Source organism: Nomia melanderi, chromosome 5 (genome assembly GCF_051020985.1).
Source record: "Nomia melanderi isolate GNS246 chromosome 5, iyNomMela1, whole genome shotgun sequence".
NCBI lineage: Eukaryota > Metazoa > Arthropoda > Insecta > Hymenoptera > Halictidae > Nomia > Nomia melanderi.
The window spans coordinates 18837688-18854034 of NC_135003.1; the positions used below are offsets into that span (position 1 = coordinate 18837688).

The 16347-nt window shown below is 48.9% G+C and overlaps 1 protein-coding gene across 4 annotated transcripts in view; it reads left to right on the forward strand.

Moving 5' to 3' along the window:
- The window catches only part of spg (dedicator of cytokinesis spg), a 67465-nt gene that overhangs the window by 43539 nt on the left and 7579 nt on the right, over positions 1-16347 (forward strand). For all 4 annotated transcript variants that reach the window (XM_031971304.2, XM_031971305.2, XM_031971306.2 and 1 more), the window contains 3 exons: positions 13077-13161; positions 14257-14715; positions 15614-15913. In XM_031971304.2, coding sequence (XP_031827164.1) covers positions 13077-13161; positions 14257-14715; positions 15614-15913 — 844 coding nt within the window. The remainder of the gene's footprint in view (positions 1-13076; positions 13162-14256; positions 14716-15613; positions 15914-16347) is intronic.

Genomic DNA, 16347 nt, shown 5'->3' on the forward strand with positions numbered 1-16347 from the left:
TCAACGCCGTCACCACCATTTCGTCCGATTCGTCTGCGATCCTCGACACTTTTCCTTCGCAAACCTCCGATTGTCTCACAGGTTCGTTTCCTTTCAAACTTCCTTCCTTACGACCATGGCGGCCATGTTTATTTTTCACGTGTCACAGGGATCTTGTGGCATTATTCTTTTCATTTCTTCCGTCGATTAATTTTGATTTTTCTCCGATAAAAATTGCCGGTTACGAAGCAGTAACATAACCTTGAAATATTAATCCGTCAAGCGTATGGTATAGCGAGAATAATGTAATGGTACTTTGAACCTTATGCAACGTGGCAATTGGTTTCGATAAAAATCCAACGACGCTGCGTCTTGACGATTCACTCGATTAATCTCCGAATTGCTGGATTCAGTTTAATGATCAGGTTGTTTGCGAAATGGCTGCTGCGAGCAGGAATCCGCCGGCACAGTTCAGCGATCAGAAATAAAGAAAGCGAGAACAAAGGAGCAACGTCTTTTCTTTTTGTTTCCGTTTCTTCGACCCATGCACGCCTTGCCAGAAGGAAATGAAATGTAAGTCCACGTTTCCCCTGGCTGGACGAGTGACTCTCTGTCGCCCGGTACGTCAGTTTAACCCCTTTAATTTAACAATAGTTAGCACGTCAGCCGACTTCGGGCGACACCATTGTTTGCATAAACTTAAACATTAATTTCCTTGGTGACGAACGAACCGAATTCCATTAGATGCACGAGATACCAGAAAGATAGAACAATCGTTATGAAGAATATTGCCTTAGTTTCGATACATAAATACACTGCATTCCTCTCCTAAAAATGTTCCATATTTTCAGAAATCCTCGCGCAGAAAGGGTAAACGATTAACCAAACCGAGCCTAACGAGCAGAGTCCCGAAGAAAATCGTAGGACAAGGAGTTAAGAGGTTGCAAGGTCCCGAGGCGGTATTGTCCTCGAGTCGGTTCATTCGAGCCCGAATTTTTCAATCGTATCGCGTGTCCGTGGAGAGAAACCACCGGCCAACACAGCAGCATCATCGAATGGAGAGGAGCGGACGCGTCTTTCTCTCCGCTGGTAGGAGCTCAAGGTTTTCAGCTCGGTGAATACGCGGTAACCATGCCGGGAACCTGTTCCCCCTGCGAGAGAAGGCTCACTTCGGCTCTTTAAAGCCTCTCCGTCCCGCCCCCCTCGCCTATGCTCGCTCACCTCTTCACCCGCTCTCGTCTCCATCTTTGATTTTCGACTTCCATACAAGGGCTAAGGTCTCGACCAGAAAACCCGAACATTTCCCGTCCGTACCTGGCTAATGGTCTCCCGTCCTCTCGTCTATCGGAGTCGCTCCCTGCTTCCTGTCCGGCAAAGGTCAAGTCCAGACTGCCAGACGACGTCTCCACTGTCGCGTCTGTGCGCCGGGAAATAACTAACAGACTCGACGATCGTCGAGAATACCCATTTGCCTAGGTATTTCCAAGTAGATGGCACGCAGACTGTGGAAACTAGAGGGTCTGCCGTCCTCCAGACTCGTTCGACTTCGTTCCTCCGGAGGAAACGATTCGCCTGGTCATCGGATTCTCGTTTATCCCGCCGGTCGATCTATGCACGCGTGTCCGTCTGTCCGTCTGGTTCCTCTTCAGGGCGGGTTAACGACCCACATAACCGGGTCTAACGAATCCCTGAAATAACATGGCGGTGCAAGTCGCATTGCGCGGCTAACGGTGCCACGGTAATGACCCTGCAGTATTCCGGCCATTCGTTCGCCGAAACGATCGGCCCCGCCGAATGAAAAGTAGACGGATTTCACGCGGACGCGCGGACAAATAACCAACTGCTCGTGTCAGCGCTGAACATTGAAAGCATTCGGAGAACTCGTTTGTTCCTGCGTTTCGAACGACTCGACCGCTTCCAATTTTCCAGGAGAAAAGTTCTACCGTTTCGACATCGAGTTTCGCGAGTTCCTTCCTCGCACGACTCATATTTTGCCGTGTTTTCCGAGGCCGCGTTAATGGGCGTGCCTCGCGAAATCTAACTTCAATTTGCATTTAGATTGCGAGATTGTCCGTGATTGCGCCGCGAGCTTCCTGGCGCTTTCGCGTTTCTAAAGCCAGAACTTTCCTTTTTCCCGTTGTACGATATTCGGAGTTCAGTCGGACTCAGAATTTGTATCACGAACATCGAGTAATTCATTAATTTCTCGCACTTTTCATTCGGAATAAACTCGAATGGCCTACCGATATTTCCCTTCTGGTCTCAGCTGAACGTTCACGAGGTTAGCGCCTAGAAACCGGCAACGATCGGAGGGAATCGAAGGGACGAGCGGGGTTTCGAAGAGGCAGCGAGAAGCCGGTGGAAGAGGTGTCTTAACGGTTGATAAATCGTGTTCCATTGATTTAATTAACAGGTGGCGGGCGGGGATGGTTAACTCGGTTCCATGGTTAGCCGCGTATCGGGCAAGCGGGGCAACATTTATTACCGGCGCGTCGCCGTAATTATTATTATTTCTAATGAGCGTGCCTCGCGGCCCCGGCTCGCGTGCACTGCCCTCGGCCCGGCCGTCTCTTCCTTTCTCTCGTCCTTTCTCTCCCTCTTTCTCCTGTCCCGTCTCCTTCGCCGAGGGTTTCGCTTCCTCGTTCGTGTAACGCGGTGGTGCGGGATGAAACTCCCGGCTGCATAACCGCGGCGAGTCGGGTTCAGGGTTTCCCAATCCTTCGGCTCATCGCTGGCCAACCTCTCGGGCTCGCTTCTGCTTCACGAGCAGATTATCATTCGGGCTGCGTGTAACAAGGGTTTAAGCTTCTCATCGTTTCTTGCTTTTCTTCGTCTATTCTAGGATATCCGAGTATGCGGCGGTGCGCTACAGTATTCGAATGAAACGATTCGTTTCCAAGATCGTTACGAATATTCGATGCTATTAAGATATCGATAATTGCGAATCGAAACCGATGGAATGGTGGTTCTAGTGTTAACACTTAGCCAACCGAATGGGCAGTTCATCTTTTCTTTTGTTATTTAGTAAGTCTTGACGTGGGATTATTTGCAACTCATCAAATACGGTTCTTGTTTTACAAAACATAGTTTCTAACCAAATTCACTGAATGAATTCAATTGAAGATAATGGAGAAGGTTGTAGTTATAGTTCTTTCTAGGCGGCTAAGTGTTAAAAGGAAGGAAGCGTTGTTCGAAGGTTCGAGTGGCAAGCTACCAAGTGACTCGACTGCCAAGTGTTGGCAGCAACCCGTCGCTGTCGGTAGTTCCATGTCCGAATGGGGAGCGTTCCGAAGAGGTTCCCGAAGGTTGGGAAACGCTGCCGCTGTTCCCCGTAAGGTAGTCCCTTTCTTTCTGGCGGCGTTGTTGTACTCGGAGCCAGGGCTGTACGATCTCGGGGTAGCCGGAAAGGGGAGAAACCAGCCTAGACAGTAGGGGGCGTATTCCATAGTACTCGCGGCTATCGACACCGCCGCTGCTGCTGCCTCGCTCAAAGAAATTTAATGAATGGCGGCGAATATCGGACTTAATAATCGTATACCTAGTAATTGAACACCGTACCGCGTGGACTGTTCTTTCTACCTCTGTTTCGAATAGACGTTGCTGTCGATATTTCAAACTACTGGGTTGCATCCGCGTTTCCTCGTTTTCACAATTTCGTTTTGAAAGTACCTACTTCTGCGGTGATCTTTACATTACTCCAAAATTATTATATTCGTTGCTAGGTATAATATTCAAGGAGAATTCATTTCGAGATCTCGAGAAGATCCATACGCAACGGATACACGGTCGAAATGGCCACGATCGAGGGGTCAATCCCAAAAGTTTCCTTATCTTATCATAAGGAATCTGTTTACCATTTTCTTACCGTTTCCCAATAACGCGAGCGCGCTCGTCACCGGCAACGAAAGAGACCGGAGCCCGAAATCTGAAAACTCGAAGAGCGTCGCGATTCGTTTCCACGTTCCGCGTCGCTGGACGCTTACTCCCAGCGTCGATTCAGCGAGGAGCATCGCGGCGCAGCCGACGAAACACGAAGAGCAGCGAGTCACGGTCCGCCCGTTGCGTCGACGGTAGGGAAAAACTGAAAGGTTCGCGGCTAATCGCGCTTAATCGCTCGTCATTTGATCTAATTGAGATCGTGGGGGCTCGGCGATTCGGCCCTGACATCTATTACTAGCCGCGCGTCCTCCGGTCTAGCATGCACATTCGAATTGCATCTGCGCTCCGGGAGTGCAGCGAGACGGGTCCACGCCGAAGCTGTCGCGCAACCGCTCGAGCGCCACGAAAACCCGCGAGGAAACTGAATGACGCTTTCCATATCTGACATATTTCCTAGGATTCTGAAATCATAAAACTCTTCTAGAATTCTTCCGAATTCTTCTAGCATTCGAATGAGACTATGTTCAAGATCGCTTCGAATATTCGACGCTTTCAAAATATCAATAATGCGAGCCAAACGAGTCGAAACCGATTTTCGTTAATAGGCCCATCCACATGAAATTTCTCACTGAATCAGCTCTGAGAACTTTTCCCCCACGGAGAGTCAAAGGTAGCAAGCTCTGTCCTCGAGTGATCCGGCAGAGCTCTCGCCGGTGGACGAGGGAATACGTGCAGAGTCGGTGCATACCCTCCGGCGAGCGAGACTCGCTCGTCTTCCCACGAACCCTACGCTCCGCGTACGCCGAGTCTCGTTACTCGTTCCGGGATCAGGAAACACTCCTATTAAGGCCGTTTTACAGGATCCCGCGAATCCACGGAACCGCGGACGAGCTTGCTCGAGCTTTTCAACGAGCGCCGGACACGGTGTCACGGCGATCTCGCGGCTCGCGAATTTCCGGCTGCTCTCTTCGTTCTATTCGAGTTTTCTGCTGGTCTATTTTCGGACGGAGATTGACGAGGACGTGGTCTCGCCGATTTCAAATGCGAATTTATTAACCGGTTAACCGTCTCGTGTTTCACGAGTGCACCGTCTCGTCGCGAGCGTCTGCAGTTTGTATATTCGAGCGTGCCCGACGATTCGACGTTTCAATAGTCGCTATATAAATATTCCAACGCGGCTGACAATTTATGTCGTTCAACGTGTATATACCTGTTGAACACGCGCGCTTCCCGGCGAAATAAAGCGACAAGTGGACTGATTTTTTCCAAGCTCGCGGCGTCTTCGCGAGCGTTTATGCTCGAAGAATTAGCCGGTTAACAAGTTAAAGCACCACTCCCATTAAAACGCTACCATAAGCGAAATTCGCTTGTACTTCTATTTTGTAATTTCATTTATTTTCGGCCGCCGGAGGCGGTGGCCTTTGAACGCGCTCTAGAGTGCTCCTTAATTAAACTGCTGCTGTGAATGAAATACGCGTACATCTTTTTTATTTTACAGTTTAATCTAATTAATCCCCGCTCCAGGTAGGTGGCGGCGGAACGATTTTCCGCGAGTTCAATGGCGAACCAGCTCCGTCGTTAATATACACTGTTAAGCGGATTTTTACTCCGCGCGTTTCACCGGAAATGAATGGCGTGGCGCGCAATTCGGACGCCTGATGAGGAGGCCCGAAAAATCGACTATTCGCCTAACGAACATTAACACTTTGACTGCCAAGTAAAAACTCCCGATTTATGTAACATTGGAATCGAAACGGAAAATATCCATTGCCGTTGAAAAACCTTCGTAATATCCCCATAAATCAAAGAAAATATAATCACCATGTGCTCAGCTCTATACCTACGACTTTTCGTCGGAAGCATTCGTTAGTATTATCGATAATTTCGAAGTTATCGAGTTTCGTCCAGAAAACGGCCCATCGGCGGTCTGTCGACCGACTGCGCGGTCGCCGTGTTAATATTCAATGCATCTTTTGTTAATCGTGGCGTGCCTCATTGACTGTCATGGACTGATTGTAGCGAAGGTTGAACAAGACTAATACGCGCTTGTCGGCCCGTAAAGGCTCCGTGAATTCTGATTTGCGCGGTCATAGACGCTATTGCGAACTGTAACGCGTGTATCGATTATCCTCGGGTCGCAAATAAAAACTTTCGTTGAACTAAATTAAAGCATCAGCCGGAAGCAATCGACGTAATATGGAAATAGATTTCACCGATCGCCGAACAGAGCTGAAAAATCTTCAGCGCTCGCCGTAAGCTTCAAAGTTCCGTGAAGTTTAAATTACTGTATTTCGCGCGACCGTTAACGAAGGGAACAATTGATTTCGCTTTTCCAATGTCCTAAAATACGGGTTCGCCCGAAGTTTCTCCAACCGACTAACAAACCGATCGATCGCGAGTTTCGAAAACAGAAACAGGAGTGCGGAACTCTCGGCAACGCCCCGGGGTTGCAAGCTTTGGAAGTCGATTAGAAATAATCCTTTCACTGTTATCTAACGTTCGTGTTGCTTAACGATGTTTCATCGAGAAATTAGCATCGTTGAACCCGTTGCGCCGAAAACGAATGTGATCTTCGAACAATTACTACGGTGGAAATGACTGTTATTCATTCAGCGGCAGGCGAACCGAGCTACGATTGAATTGGAATCCGAAAAGAACCCACTCCTGCGGTTTCGCCGAAAAAATTGGATCAATTCGGCCGGCCGGTAGTTTGGAGCTACCGAATGATTACAGAGAATGCGCCTCGCAGCTGAAAAGCCTACGGCCACAAAAACTGACTTCGCCCGAGCCGGGGAATTTTTCTTTCTGCGCTCGTAAATTTCCCCGATCGCTCGGGGGATGTTCCGGGGAAGATTAGCTCGCGCCCGGGGCGTGCTTCAGCCGCGTTTAATCATTTCCAGTTGTCTCATTAGGACTGCGATCCCGATCTGAATGATTCACGCTCGAACTTCGTGAAACTTTCTCGCTCGGTTCGCTTCGCACCGTTCGAACTTGGTTCGTTTGTCGCCTCGCGTGACACTTCTCCGCGAAAGGGTTTAATAAATCCTCATCTTTTCCTATTTTCGAATTCACCGATCGCTACCCTTCATGAATATTTAATGGCGAGTTCTAACGCGAGTATCGAATATTAAACAGAGAGACTATACGTGAAAATGCTGTTCGAGCTTCTTCCATTATCTAACAAAGCCAACTCTTTCGAAACAATTATATTACCAGAGTTTCATGGACATTTTTAACCCTTTGCACTCGGAAGTTTTTCACTAGAAATACTTCAACATTTTCTGGTGAGATAAAGACATTTTGCGATCGCCCACTTTTCGCTTATCAACGAATTACCTTTCATTCTGTTCATCTTTTCTTGAAGCGAGATTATTTGCTGTTCATCGAATACGGTTCTCGTTTTTACAAGACACAGCTCCTAACCGAATTCATTGACTGAGTTCAATTGACGATAATTGAGGAGGTTGCAGTTATAGTTGTTTTCAGGCGGTCGCCTAAGTGTCAAACGCAGAATCGGGTATATTCGCGTTACGAACAGTCAACGTACCCAAAGGACCAGATAAGCAACGAGGCGTGCAGAATGAAGTTTCATAATAGGCAAATGCGGTCCGCATTGTTCGCGCAGGTTGCGGACTCGGCCGAAGTTTCCGCGAGAGCGTTTTACCGTTTTACCGTTTCCCGTGCACGGAGCAGTGTCGGGTTTTCGCGATAGACCTGGTAATCGGCTTATCGAAGAAAAGCCGCGACTGGATCGGCTCTGCCTTTTCTACCGGGCCTCTCATTGTTAACCATCTAACTTTCGGATCGGTTAAATTGGTTACCAATATTCCTCCAGTCGATATCCGCGGGCTCGGCGCAACAGTTACAAAGAAAAACTTTCCCCGTCCGGGCTGAATAGCTTGTCGGATTATTCCGAGCAAATTGAAAGTTCCGTCTGGCGTCGCGTCGCCGTTGCTCTCGTTTCCCATCGTCCAAAGTGTTCGATATCGAGAAAAGCGGTTCGGTAAATCGACTGGCCGAGGGGAATCCGTCGTTGAACCACGAGCCGCGAACAAACCATTGAAAACTCACCGCCGTTGCCGATTCGAGTGCTTTCCAATTGAAATCTCCGAAATTCCCTATGTTTTCTAACGTGTCGCCACTCGACAGTCGAAGAGAAGTCTGTTGATTCTCACAGACGAAGATGCGATGCATAAAGATACCTAATAGAGAGTCTCCTTTGAAAACATTGACATTCGCGCGAATGGTTGTTTATTCGTCGATCTTATGCTTTCTTCAGCTACCTACCGTTACCTCGAGAGTTTCGAATCGCAAGGAAACCGCGAGGCTTTCAATAACAAGAGAAGAAACTTCGAAATCACAAAACGAACGGAGAGTTTGGAATTCCGGAGGCTCGAAGCGTTCCTAGATTTCGATCTTGCAGCGCTCGGAGCTGCCCGTGGCCAGCTAGGAGCGTCGGAGAGCAAAGCGACACGAAGTTCTAGCAGCGTTCGAAACACTGAATTTTAAACAGCGCTGCCCTTCCTCGTTTTACGAGGATGCGGACGGTGGTCTCGCGGCGAGCCGAACCCGGTCGCCGGCACAGGGAATTTATCCGATATCTTTGGAATGGGACATAGGTCCCAACCGAGCGAGGGCGCGCGAGCGAGCGAGCGAGCGAGCGAGTCGGCGAGCGAGCGAGTCGGCGAGCGAGCACGCCGGACATTGCCTGTACCTGTCTCCACGCATCGAACTCTGCCTGCTCACCTGCATTCCATCAACTGGGGCCCGAGGGGGGACCTTCTCGGGATTCTCAGGACCGTACCGCGTGGCTGGCCCGCGGATCCTTACTTTCAGAGCCTTTCGGAAAAATAATGCCCCTTCTGCGTTCCCTCGGACGCGAAACGAAAGGCTCGCGATATTCGAGTCGCGAGGAAGCTCTTTGGAGACTTGGAAATATTCTTCCTCGGAACTCGATGGAGGATTTTTGGGCCTGCTGTAGCAAGAAATTATGGTTTAAGAACAGTAAATCACAAACGAATGATTGAATTACTCAAAGAGGCCAGCGCGAAGTTTCTTTTCTTTCTATTGATTATGCAATTGATAGATAATTTAGCTACATCTGCTGACGATATTCCATATTTCAAAGAATCTTCGTCCGCAAAGGGTTAATCTCCCATTGATCGACAAGCAGAATTCTAGAGTTGCAAGGAACTTGTTACCAGTCTGCGCGTTCCCGTTCGTCCGAGTAATATTCCGAAGCTGCCGATAAATCGGGGAGCAAGGTTAACGCAGCGAAATAACCTCCTATTTGATCCGAGTGCCGCGGCTCACGGCCGTGAAAGCGCGGAGCCCGCGTCGGTCCAGTTTTAAATGCGCGAAACGTGTTCCGAGGTCCGCTCGGGAGGGTAAATTGGATACAGCCGTGCGGAACCGCGAGGGCGTAGGACGATGCACCGAATCACCGCGATCGGTGACGCGGCCGCCGCTCCGTGAACAAGAATACCGGGCTCGAGGGGCGAGAGGGCAAAGCTCGCTCCAGTGCCACTTAATTCGACCGATCCAGCCGAAATCCGCTCGAAATTCACGATACCCGGCGCGCCACTTCACTCGAGAAAGGTTAATTACCGGCCGACAGCCGTCGATTCCACTGTTCGTGGGAATTTCCTTCGGATTACGGCTGGCTGGCTGGCCGGAATCGATTTTTCATCCGGCGATGATGGAATAACCGAAATCTAACCCTTCGAAGTCTTCCAGTGGAAACATTCTATCGCGTTACGATGTATCGTTATACGATTAACCGATGGAATCGATTAAAGACTGCACGGGAAACAGGAATTCGTTTAGGTGGTCACCTTAACTCGACGATTAATCCGAAAAAATTCAAGCTTCGCCGGGCTCCGGCCGATTCCCACGCGGAGGAGTCCGCTCGTTCGTTCCGCAGGTTTTTGCCTCGCGAAACGAAAGTAATCCCGTCGGGCACGCGTCGCCGCGATGCTTTCACGGTTTAACGTCTCGCGTAGACGGAGCGCAGCGGCGTCGAAGCGTATAAACAAATTCGTCGGGTTTTTCTGCTGTTCCCGGTTTTCTTTCGGTCGTCGCGTAATATAATGTAACGGATATTTCGAGCGATGGAAAACGTTAGACCGAAACTCTTTCCCATAGAAAACTACGTTAGATATAAAACTTCCGAGTACAGGAGAATAAGAAAACTATGGATCCTTTATTGTTTACATCATTGAATTCCCCGATTGAAACTTTCGAGCGTAGATGTGTAAATCCGATACGGGTAATGGTACACTGGTTCTCAAAGTGTTAAGTTACGATGTAGAGTGATATTTATATAACCGCGAAATAATAACGCGCGCGATTTATTGTTGCCGGCGAGCCTCGATTTGCATAAGCGATGCATACATCGCGCGCGAACACGGGTAAGGCGGCCGAGAGGGGGGGTATCCTGTAACTGGATTACCGTAATCGGTTAAACGCAGGGAAACTCCGATAAGTGTATTACTTATCCGGCCGGATCCACGACTTTGTCGGGGCTGATGGGAGTTTCACTCGATTTTAGGTAGACGCCCGCTACTTGCATATTCCACGCGGCACGTATTCCCTAAGTTACAAAGGTTCTTGAACTTCCACGTTGGCCCTGTTCGCCGCGACGACCGCTCCACGTATCTTCTTCGCTTATCGGTACGCTTGTCCCACGAAATATACGTCTCGCAGCGTTTTCCATTCGCCCGTGCATTCGCCGCTTTCATACGGTGCAAGTGGTTCCTGGGAAAGTAGTTTTGGGGTTCGTTCGATGCAACCTCGGTCTTGCGCTTCGAAGAGCGACGAAAAGAATTAGACGGATAGAAGGAAATATAATTCGGCAGCCTGTTCCAATTTCCTTTCGCGTACCATCGTTTTAAGACTAGGTTTACGAAACGCAAATTGACGCATGTTGGATTTTAGAAATATTATTTTGTAAATGTTTACGCCGATTTTGATTGATGCGATCGCATTGACATGTACCCCAATTTCCACGATCTAAATAAACGAGCATCGATTCTTTTAGGAATAATAGAATGAAGTGTGCAATAAGTGCCCGTAAACCTAGTGTTAATTAGCACGAGAGTACAGAACAAAAGAAATGCTCGTACAATTTCTTGCTCATTGCCCAGAAGAAAAGAACAATCGGCGAGTGAAGAATAGCTGTGATTCCATGCGCCTGGTTACTTCATCTTCGACCAACGAAATCGCCCCAAATATGGCGACTCCGAAATGGTGGCCGCGGCAGCCATCTTGATTCCCGAATAGATCTCGAGCTGTAGTTCGAAGCATTTCAATCTCCGTGAAACTCTTCGATTATCTGCGCCAGCTGATACGAGAGACGAATAGCGTCGAGCATAGATAAACGAGCGAGAACTAGGGAAATTGAGGCGCGTGCGTAAAACGCGAGAAACGCCGGCCGCGTGGCTGCATTCCTGGGAGGTGAAGGGGCCACGCGAAGGCCCGGTCCAACAGCCGGCCCTGCAGGGCCCCAATGCGTTCGAGAACACGTCGGCCCTATGGCATGCGGTCGACCAGGGTCATGGGAAGTTAACAGTAGAACCGCCGAGCTGTTCGATTGATTAGTTTCGACTTTTAATAGAAACTATGAGACCGCTTTCGTTCAGATTTCTCGCCGACTTGTGCGTTGATTTGCGCGTTACTCCATTAACGCATTTTCATGCGAATATTCAACGTTCTCTGAAATATTACGCATCGTCGACTCATTTTGTCCTACATTAACACATAACCGTACATAACCTACATAACCGTATTTCATGAATTGCAAGTAATCCCGCTTCAAGACTTACTAAATAACAAAAGAAAAGATACACAGAATAAAAGGCAATACGATGCTAAGTGAAAAATGGGAGATCCCCATTTGGTTGGCTGTGTTAAGATACACTTCGTGTACAACGAAGACACTCGCGTTGGCAATCCTGAATACTACATAGTGCTACTCGGCATGAAATGTCCTGCTTCTCAGATACTTGGATAGTCCGTTCGTCGCGTGATGTCATAGGCGTCCGTTTTTTTCGTGGAAATAGCATTATTAATAGGATCTGCATGTCAGCTAACGAGGCACAGCTTTTTACTGGTTTTAACATGGTTCTCCGCTTTGAGGCTCCTTGCATATACCGTTGAATGCTATTCGTTAATTTAATTCACTGGAAATATCCGCCGCATCACGCGAATCCGTGTATCGTTAGCGTCTACAATTTCCTTGGCTGTTCGATCGTCGAGACTGTCCAACCCACTTTTCCTTTGGTAGCAAGCGATATCGTCGGAGCTACAAATAACTCTTTGACTTCTAACAAGCAATCGGTTCTTTCTCTTCAGCTTTTGTTCAACGATATTTCCCAGCCCAAGAATCGCACGAGAATCCACTGCGGTGGAGTTAACCGCTTGCCTACAAGCCTCAAACGGTGTTCGAATGTTTGAGCAACGCGAAATTAAGCGTTTCGCAGCGCGACGTTGCGCAACGAGGCGACTCGTTCCGAATACAGTGTTCTTTCCGCGAAAGGAGAAACGCGTCTCTGTTCGCCGGCCGGATGATTCAATGCAAACACCACGATATTTGTACAACTGAGTTCTACCGTGCTAGTGAACTCTCCGCTGTCGAACATTTCAAGAATTTCCTCGTCTACAATTATGCTAAGCTGCTGCGAGTAAAGGCAGCGTTCAACGGAAACATTTTCCCAGCGTTTCGTCATCGTTGCAATCGAGGCGTGCACGTGGAACAATGGTCTACGTCAACTAATGCATGTGTTACGGATTAACGATTGCTATCCTAGAAAGCGCAATCACTGACTGTTATCCTAGAAAATTCGGATAAGAATCAGAATAGCTGATTCGATAACCCTTTGCACTCGGAAGTATTTCGTTGGAAATACTTAGCACTTTCTAACTAGACGAAGATGATATTGTTTGAAATGAACTCAAAGAGAAATCCCAAGTAAATTGAGAAAAGTTATTTTATTTCAATATTCCACATATTGATGCATCGCGCAAAGCTTAATATTATATGTAAGACTTTATAATTTTAGATCAAATCAAGTGGTGACTGAGAGTCACCTCTCGAGTGCAAAGGGTTAAAAATGAGACACCAGCCTTTACCAGGAGATTCCTCGGTAATCTATAATTCCGCCGCATCCTTCACCCATGATACGCTTACAATTGATCGCATCGTTTCGGAAATGTTTCAGGAAACTGGGCCTGGACCTGGTGCCGCGTCAGGGCGCCCATATGGTGGACCCGGATACCATGTCCGTGGTGGAGCTGTATCACGTGGTAATTAGCAGCGCGCCGCGGCGGGCACGCGAAAATAGGTTCGAGGAACGTTGTTCGATGGCACTTTAGTCCGGGCCATCAACCGCTGACTCCGCAATCCGCGGAAAAAAGGGGGAACCCCGGCGAAGAGGCATCCAATATGTCGGGCGAAATGGCCGCGGCAAAGAGAAAGAGGGAAAGGGCAACTATAGAACGCGATCGCTTGGGCGCATAGTTCGCCGGACGCGTATCGGGCTCATTGAAATTCTAGTCGGAGTGCTGACCATTTCGAGTGCTCCGCAGGAATTGAAATGAAGCCGGCGGCCAAGAGTCGGCATTCGACGCACGTGCACGCGACATGAAATTTTTAACGTCCCATTGTACATTCAGGGCTTCTATATTTGCGACTCGTTTTTCTGGGATTCTAATTCGCCGGGTGGGCTGGGAGAAGGAGGCGACACCTCTCGCGGAATACGAGTCGATCGTCCTGTGATCTCGTATTCCGAATCGCAGCGTGTTCCGCTTGGAATTCTCGCCGGGATACGCGCCGCCGCCATCTTGGATGCCAGCCTCCCGCGGCTCCGCGGGAAACACGGGGAACCGTGTCACTGGGTTGTTTTCGAGAAAGAACGACTTTAACGAACCGAGGGTATCGGAAGTGATCCGAACCCTAACTGTAGATTCTACTAGCGGGGAACATTACAACCGAGCAGTCCAATCGATATTTCGAAATGTTGCCAAGGAAAGACAGTTAACCCTTTGCACTCGAGAGGCGCCTTTCAGTCGCCGTTTGATGCGACGAAATGATAAAATTGAAAATTCAATATTAAATTTTCTATAATGTATCAACACACGGAACATCGAAATAAAATAGTTCTGTCACTCGATTTATACAAGGTATCTCTCTGTGTTAGTTGCAAGAGATATCATTGATATTCCATCGGAGAACAATGAACATTCGTCGAGAAAAATATTCCCGAGTGCAAAGGGATTTCAATTTCCTCCGATTACTTAACCGTACTCCGCCCTTCCGCAGCTTCGAAAGCTCCGGAAACGTGAAATATCTAGCAGTCCGTCGATCGAACGTACGTTTGATCGATCCGATTCGGTTCGCAGCACGTCCAGAGCGCGGAGAACTCCCAGGGCGCGTCCGCGAGGGGCACTCTCAGACGGAAGGAGCACAGAAAGGTGCTCACCCACCACCTGTACTTCTACATGAGGGACTTTGGGCACACGGTGGGCGATGACACCGAGATCTACTTCTCCCTGTACGACGCGAAGCGGAGCCAATACCTGAGCGAGCGTTTCCTGGTGCGGATAGTGAAGGAGGGCTTCTCGAGCTTCGTCGAGAAGGTGAACAGCAACTGCACGATATTCACCGACCTCGGGAACGCGGACCTGAGCAGGGACCTCTACATGGTGGCACACGTGATGCGGTGCGGCAGGATGCTGTACTCCGACTCCGGCAAGAACAAAACGGGCACCGCGACCTACAGGAGGCCGCACGGGGTTGGCGTGCTGTCCCTGGCCGAGGCCACGCAGGATCACACCGAGGAACTCGAGCTGTCGTTCAAGGTAAAGCCTGGCCGATTTCGCGTCGAAGAGAATCCCTAGATTCAACGATATCCTAGTCACTGTCGAGTCAGTCGGTTTTCACTGGTTTTAAACTTAGCTAAATTAGCCGCCTATTCCTTCCATTGCCACTCTCGCGGTTGGCCACTTGGTTCGTAATACGTTACGAGGAAGAAAGAAGACATTCGTTTTCCTTATCTCCTCGTTGAGATCTTCACGAGTCTAACGCGATATCGCGTGTCAAGAGGTTAACGCTCGACGAAATTCGGCGACTCAGTTTCCAGAGTTTGTCCCAGGGAACACGCTGTCGTCCTTGAACCGTCCATCCCCTGGGAGCCCAGGTACAACAGGAGGCCGGCCGTGTTCCCCTTTCGGCGGAAGATTTATGACGTTCCTCGGGAAACTCGCCGAGTCTACGCAAATTGTATTCCGTTTGTTCTCCGGTTTACGATGTCTCGCGGATGCTTTACGATCCGCTTCCTCTGCTGGGGGTCAGGTATCGCGGCCGCCATTTTGGAATCCGATGCGTCGAATCGCGAACGACAGCTTTTAATTCGTTTCAGGTGGAACGTTCAACGCTGCACCGAATGTCCTGGATGCCTTCTCGTTTCCTTCTTTTTCACTCTATTATTTAGGACGTTGTCCTGGAATATTCTAATATCGATCAGTGAAACGATAAAAGACCTACTCTCCGAACCTCCGGGGGAGATTCATTTCAGAAGCGTCACCTCGACGCGCGAGCGCTTAAACGAGATGAACCGGATAACCGGAGAATTTTTCTTGCGATTAGCGCGAACGGTGGCTGGATCCAGACAGGCATTCCCCGTCTGGAGAAACGCCCCGCGTAATTAACGCTGAAGATACGATCTTGAACTGTAGAGCATTGTTTGCTCGCTCGCAGGTGTACCAAGGCGAGGAGAAGGACTTCCACCAGCTGCACGAGCAGATTATCCGCAACAACAAGTGTTCCCCGCTTCCCGGCCAGCCGAATTACGGCATCGTGGTCATGATGCGGGTCCTCCACGGCGAGTTGTCCCAAGTGAGGCTGGAGAATCCCCTGCTCTTCAAGAATATCTGCCTGACGAAGAAGCTCGGCTTCTCGGACGTCATCATGCCGGGCGACGTGCGGAACGACTTGTACCTGAAACTGGGCCGCGGAGAGTTCGAGCGGGGCGGCAAGTCCACGGGGAAGAACATCGAGGTGTGTATCGGTCGTACGACGGATCGGAATCGAATCGGTTTCTCGAGCAAAGTTTTCTCGTTCACCGATCACGAGATAAATTAACACTAGGTTTACGGAACGCGTAAATCTGACGCAGATTGAATTTTATAAACATTATTTGGTAAATGTTTCGATCGGTCTTCGTTGATCCAATTACACGAATATGAATCCTGATTGTCTATTTCTACATCTACAATTTCCAAAATCTAAATGAACGAATATTAACTTCCTCAGGAACAATAGAATAAACTGTACAATAAATGCCCGTAAACCTAGTGTTAATTAACACGAGATAAATTAACACTGCTGGAACTAGTCCAGTGCTCGGTCGTAACGTTAGATCGCTCGGTGCGCGTTATTCATTTGGATTGTTTCGGAGTTCGACGTACATAATTTAGTACCTTAGTTTGTCG